The sequence below is a fragment of the Mesoplodon bidens genome, assembly GCF_964165515.1.
Source record: "Mesoplodon bidens genome assembly, contig: HAP1_SCAFFOLD_238, whole genome shotgun sequence".
Lineage (NCBI taxonomy): Eukaryota > Metazoa > Chordata > Mammalia > Artiodactyla > Ziphiidae > Mesoplodon > Mesoplodon bidens.
Window position 1 is genome coordinate 16,398 of NW_027671924.1, and position 6,240 is coordinate 22,637.

Below are 6,240 nucleotides of genomic sequence, written 5' to 3' on the forward strand. Positions count from 1 at the left end.
AATGAAGGTTTTTCCCATGTGCTTAATTCTTACTGTTGCTTCTTAAAAGCTAATCAGAATTTATCTAACCAAAGATGATCTATTTTTCAATAGGGGCCCTGGTGTGACCACATTTCCTCGAAAAGAGAGAGACCCCAGACAGTGATTTGTCAGTGGCGTCAGAAACCTCCTGTGTAACCACTTTAATAAGAAGAATGAGCAAAACTCGGCACCAAGGGGGAAATATCACATCCCCCCCTGGACCCGGCGCCCTGGACTATGGGCTGCAGGGCATGTGCGAAGTCCTCTGTCTTCTCAGGACACTGCCTATGAGCCATCCACTCCAGCCTGAGACTTTGCAACTATTTTCTAAGTCACTCTTCTCAGAGTGCCTCATCCAACTTTCATAGAGAGTACTTGGACTTAGAAATCTATACTAATGTCCCACAATATAATTATAACCAATAGCTTATATTAATAATAGCTTATAGTATATGAATAGATAATAATATAACTGCATATATTAGTAGAATATATTAATGACACATTATGTGTAATTACACAAATGCCAGGAAATTCGTGCTTTACTGCATTATCCCGTTTCATCTTCACAATAATTCAAAGGGATACTTCCTCATTTCAAAAAAATTTATTTTTTTATTGAAGTCTAGTTGATTTACAATGTTGTGTTAATTTCAGGTGTACAGCAAAGTGATTCAGTTATACATATATATAATATCTATTCTTTTTCAGATTCTTTTCCATCACAGGTTACTGCAAGATATTGAATATAGTTCCCTGTGCTGTACAGTAGGTCCGATAGTTACTCATTTCTTAGATGAGGAAACTGAGGCATAGAACGATTAAGTGTGCCCACAGTCAGCCACTTTGACTCGCTTGGCTTGTTCCCAGGTTTGCCTGATTCAAATGACTGTGCCTTTACCCACTTTTCAAATTCCTACCAAACACTTTGGCACTTAAAATACTGAAACACAAGAAGAAAGCAGGAGTAGCTCTATTAATTTCAGGCAGAGCCAACTTCAGAGGAAGGAAAGTTATCAGGGATAAAGAGAGGCGATACACAGTGATAAAGGGGCCGATTCTCCAAGCAGACATAACAGTCCTTCATTGTATGTACCCAACAATAGAGCATCAAGGTATGGAAGGCAAAAACTGATAGGACTGCAAGGAGAAGCAGATGAATCCATCATGGTAGCTGGAGACCTCAACAGCCCTCTGTCAGTGACGGGCAGACCCACCAGGCAGAAAATTAGTAAGAATGAAGTTGAACTGAATAGCACTACCATCATCTGGATCTAACTGGCAACCACACAGCTTCATCCCACAGCAACAAAACACACATCCTTCTCAAGCTCCCATGGAACATTCATGAAGCAGACCACATTCCAGGCCACAAAATATACCTCAACAAATGTAAAAGAATAGAAATTATGCAAAGTACGTTTTCAGAACACAATGGAATTAGGCTAGAAACCAATACCAGAAAGACAGCTGGAAAATCCCCAAATATTTGGAGATTAAACAACACACCTCTAAATAACAGATGGGTCAAGGAGGGAGTCTCATGGGAAATAAAAATTTATCTTGAGCTAAATGAAAATGAAAATACAACCTATGAAAATTTGCAAGATGCAGTGAAAGCAGTGCTTGGAGGGAAGTTTATGGCTTTGAAAGCATACATTTGAAAAGATCTAAGCTTCCACCTTATGAAACTAGAGAAAGAAGAGCAATATAAGCCTACTACAAGCACAAGAAAAGAAGCAATGAATGAAATAAAAAGCAGGAAAACAAGAGAGAAAAGTCAGCAAAATAAAGAGCTGTTTGGTTTTTTGTTTTTTTTTTTTTGTAAAGATCAATAAAATTGACAAACCTCTAGCAGGATAACCAAGAAAAAAAGAGAGAAGATACAAATTACTCAAATCAGAAATGAAAGCGATGGCATCACTACTGATCTCATGGACATTGAAGGGATAATAAAGGAATATTATGAATAATTCTATGCCCACAGATTTTATAAGTTAATGAAGTGGACCATTTCCTTGAAAGACACAATCTACTGAAACTCACACAAGGAGAAATAAATACTCTGAATAGACTCATATCTAGTAAAGAATTTGAATCAATAATGAATAACCTTCCAAAATGGAAAGCACCAGGCCTGGATGGGTTCACTGGTCAATTCTATCAAACATTAAGGAAAGAATGATACCAGTTCTCAATAATCTCTTCCAGAAAATAGAAGAAGAGAGAACACTTCCCAGCTCATTCTGTGAGGCCAAGCTTATTCTAATAGCAAAACCAGATAAAGATATTGCAAAACAGGAAAATTGCAGACCAATACCTCCCATGAACATAGATGCAAAATCCTCAACAAAATATTAGCAAATTGAATCCAGTGATGTATAAAAAGACTTCTACACCACAGTCAAGTGGGATTTATTCCAGGTATGCAAGGCTGGTTCAACATTTGGAAATCAATTAATGTAATCCATCACATCAACAGCGTAGAGAAGAGAAATCGCATTATCATAACAGTAGATGCAAAAAGAGCATTTGACAAAATTAAACACCATCCATGATAAACTAACAAACCACCAAACCACCACAACAACTCTTGGCCAATTAGGGATGGAGGGGAACTTCCTCAACCTGATAAAGTACATCTATAAAAACCCTAAAGCTAACGTCATATTTAATGGTGAGAAACTAGAAACTTTCCAATTAAGATCAGGAATAAGGTGAAGATGTCCCCTTTCACCACTCATTTTCAACATTGTACTGTATGTCCTAGCTAATGCAACAAGGCAAGAAAAGAGAATAAAAGATAGATTGGGAAGGAAAAAGAAATCTTCTTTGGTGAGGTGTTTGTTCAGATCTTTTGCCCATTTTGCAGATGGCATGATTGTCTATGCAGAAAATCCCAAAGAACCGACAGAAAGCCCTCCTGGAACTAATGAGCAATTGTACCCAGGTGGCAGAATACATGATTAATATACAAAAGTCAATTGCTTTCCTATATACCAACAAATGAACAAGTGGAATATGAAATTAAAAACACAACACCATTTACATTAGCACCAAAAAAAAAAAAAATGAAGTACTTAGGAATAAATCTAACAAAATACTTAGCTATATGAAGAGGTATATGAAGAAAACTACAAAACGTTGATGAAAGAAATCAAAGTAGTCTAAATAAATGAAGAGATATTTCATGTTTATTTGAAATTCCTTAATGATATATGATGTTTAACATCTTTTCATATGCTTATTTGACATCTGTAGATTTTCTTTGGTGAGGTGTCTGTTGAGCTCTTTTGTCCATTTTTTTTTTTTTTTTACACATTTAGTTTTATTGTAACAAAGCAACTTGTACACTTTTAACGTTTAAAACTGAGCATCATCTTTCCTTTCCAGTGAAACAAAAAGAAAAATTTAAAAATAAACAGGAACAAAATTACAATAGAGAATGTCAATTGCAAATAAGACCCTACAGGTTCTGCTGATTCTCCCATCGAGTGGCAGGGCTCAAGTCATCATTAGGAGAGAATTTATTTTAAAAGTGTCATCTTAAACTGCAAGGATGTCCGTTAAACATCACAATTAAACATGCCAAAGGAGAAGCCATGTTGTCAAAATGCCCACTTAACCCACCCAAACATCTCAAACCCACCCTTTGCTGACCTTCTATAACCCCATTTTTTTAAGTTTTTTTTTTCTTTTTTTAAACAAGAGAAAGTAGACAGATACATGTTGGTAAATGCTAACTGTCCATATTCACATAGAGACACAGTGTAATCTCTGAGCCCAATATACAGAGAAAGGAGGAAAAAAGCTAGAATTCTATGCACTACTACACAGGGGCCTAGCACCCTCCAGCTTCCAGCAGAGCTAAGGGAGCAGAAGGTTTTTCTTTTTTCCCACAGAGCATGGTGGTGTTGATTCCATAAAGTTTTTGTTGAGACAGGAAGGGATAAAAATGAATTTGGAACAGAAAGGGGTAGAGATTCTTTTCCCACTGAATTCTGCTCAAGGTATTTTCCCCCAAAATAAGTTGTGAGCCATGGTATAAAGGAGAAAAGACACCTCAAAAACAGGGCAACTGAGCACAAGAGGAGAAGGAGGAAAAAAAAAAAAAAAAAAAAAGACTGCAACTTGCTCCCAGGGACTGGAGAAAATTAAAAAAGGAAGGTCGGAATCCATCAGTGTTCCATTAGTCATCTTCTCCTTCATCTTCCTCTCCTTCCTCCCCCTCATCATCATCTTCATCTTCTTCACCTTCGTCCTCATCCCCTTCTTCATCAATATCTTCCAATCCTTCTTCCTCTTCATCATCATCATCATCTTCTTCTCCCTCCCCTTCCTCATCATCCATGTCCGGAACCAAGTAGTACTGTAATGGATTTGGCCAAATATCACCTTTGATGACCTCTCCTAACTCATCTGCACCTGCATCAGAATGATCAGTAAACCAGGTGAAGAAGCTTTCTGGTTCCTCATGCTGTCTCTTCCTGCTGGCTTTATTCTGAGTTTGACTTGAACGTTTTGTCAAATCCTTTCCGGATTTCCATTTGATTTCGGTGGACTTTGAAGATGGATCACCACTCTCATTCAGATGAAATTCTTTGGAGAGAACTTTATTTTCAAAGTAAGGGTTTTCATCAAAATAAAAATCTATTCTGTAACCTGATTTAATATCTTCAAATTCTGTCACTTCGACTCTTGTCAAATAATGCAGCGCCTCTTCATCCTCCTCCCCAAGCAGTGCAGACACTTGTGGATGGTTAACAAATGTTGTTACCCAAAAATTTGGGATTTTGGCGATCAATTCCGACCTCTTCTGAAAAAATGGTTGGCGGAGTTTGTTATATTTCTGTTCTACTTTCAAAATCTCCTCACTGGCTTGTTCATTAAGTCTGTCTATTTCATTTTGTACTTCATCAATATGTTCAATTGCTTCTTGCTGTTCTTTTTCTGAGGTCTCGTCGGCCCCGTCGTGGTTGGAGTTGAGCTCCTTTTTACTGACTTTGGCCGCCGGCGCCGACATGGTGCTGCTCCGCGGTCGGGGGGGGAGCGGGGAGGGGGAGAGAAGGGAAGGCGAAGGGGGCGGGCAGCGGCTTCCCCTCACGCCACACGCGCGGGCGCTCGCTCGGTCCGGCCGCCTCCTCCCGGCGCTCGCTCGCTCGCTTTCCCTCCCCCTGGCTCGCGAGCGCTGCCCTCGCGGCCTGACGACGAGGGAGGGGCTGGGGCTGCGTGCCGGGCCCCGGCCCGGGCTCCTGCTTACGGAGGGGAGGCGGCGGCGGGCGGGCAGGCAGCTCGGCTCCCTCACTCACGCTCCGCGCTCCAGCTCGCTGCTCGATCTCCCCGAGCCGCCTCCTCCTCCACCTCCTCCTCGCGGCGAGGGAACTTTTGTCCATTTTTAAGTTGGCTTGTTTGGTTTCTTATTGTTGATTTTTAAGACTCATTTATATTGTTTATTTATTTATTTTATTGAAATGTCGTCGATTTACAATGTTGTATTAATTTCTGCTGTACAGCAAAGTGATTCAGTTATACATATATATACATTCTTTTTAAAATATTCTTTTTCATTATGGTTTTTCACAGGATATTGAATATAGTTCCCTGTGCTCTACAGTAGGACCTTGTTGTTTCTCCATCCTGGATGTAACAGCTCACATCTGCTAACCTCAACCCCCCACTCCATCTCTCCCTCAACCCCCTCCCCCTTGGCAACCACAGTCTGTTCTCTATATCCATGAAGACTCATTTATTTTGGATACATGCTTACAGCATCTTTATTCATAATGGCCAAAAACTGGAAGCAACCAAGATGTCCTTTAAAAGGTAAATGGATAGACAAATTGTGGTACATCCATACAATGAAATACTAGTGATAAAAATAAATGAGTTATCAAATAACAAAAAAGACATGGAGGAATCTTAAATGCATATTGCTTAGTGAAAGAACCTAGTCTGAAAAGGTTACATACCGTATGATTCCAACTGTATGAAATTCTGGAAAAAGTAAAACTATAAGGAGAGTAAAAGATCAGTGCTTGCCAGGGGCACAGGGGCTCTGGGGCTCAGGATGAAGAGGAGGGGCACAGGGGATTTCAGGGCAGTGAAAATATTTTTTATGATACTGTAATGGTGGATACTTGTCACTATACATTTGTCAAAACGAAAGAACGTACAACGCAAAGAGTGAACCCTAATGTAAACTATGGACTTAGTTAATAA

The 6,240-nt window shown here is 39.5% G+C and overlaps 1 protein-coding gene across 1 annotated transcript; it reads right to left on the reverse strand.

Annotated features, from left to right (window-relative positions):
* Nucleotides 1–3,802: 3,802 nt before the first annotated feature.
* Nucleotides 3,803–5,395, reverse strand: LOC308610832 (protein SET-like). Its single transcript, XM_081259830.1, has one exon. The coding sequence runs from the start codon at nucleotides 5,042–5,044 to the stop codon at nucleotides 4,211–4,213; it is 834 nt and encodes a 277-aa protein (XP_081115956.1). The 5' UTR covers nucleotides 5,045–5,395; the 3' UTR covers nucleotides 3,803–4,210.
* Between the last annotated feature and the right edge of the window lie 845 nt (nucleotides 5,396–6,240).

Bases quoted from the DNA above. Each gene is read 5' to 3' on its own strand.
- LOC308610832 (XM_081259830.1), bottom strand. From the start codon at position 5,044: ATGTCGGCGCCGGCGGCCAAAGTCAGTAAAAAGGAGCTCAACTCCAAC.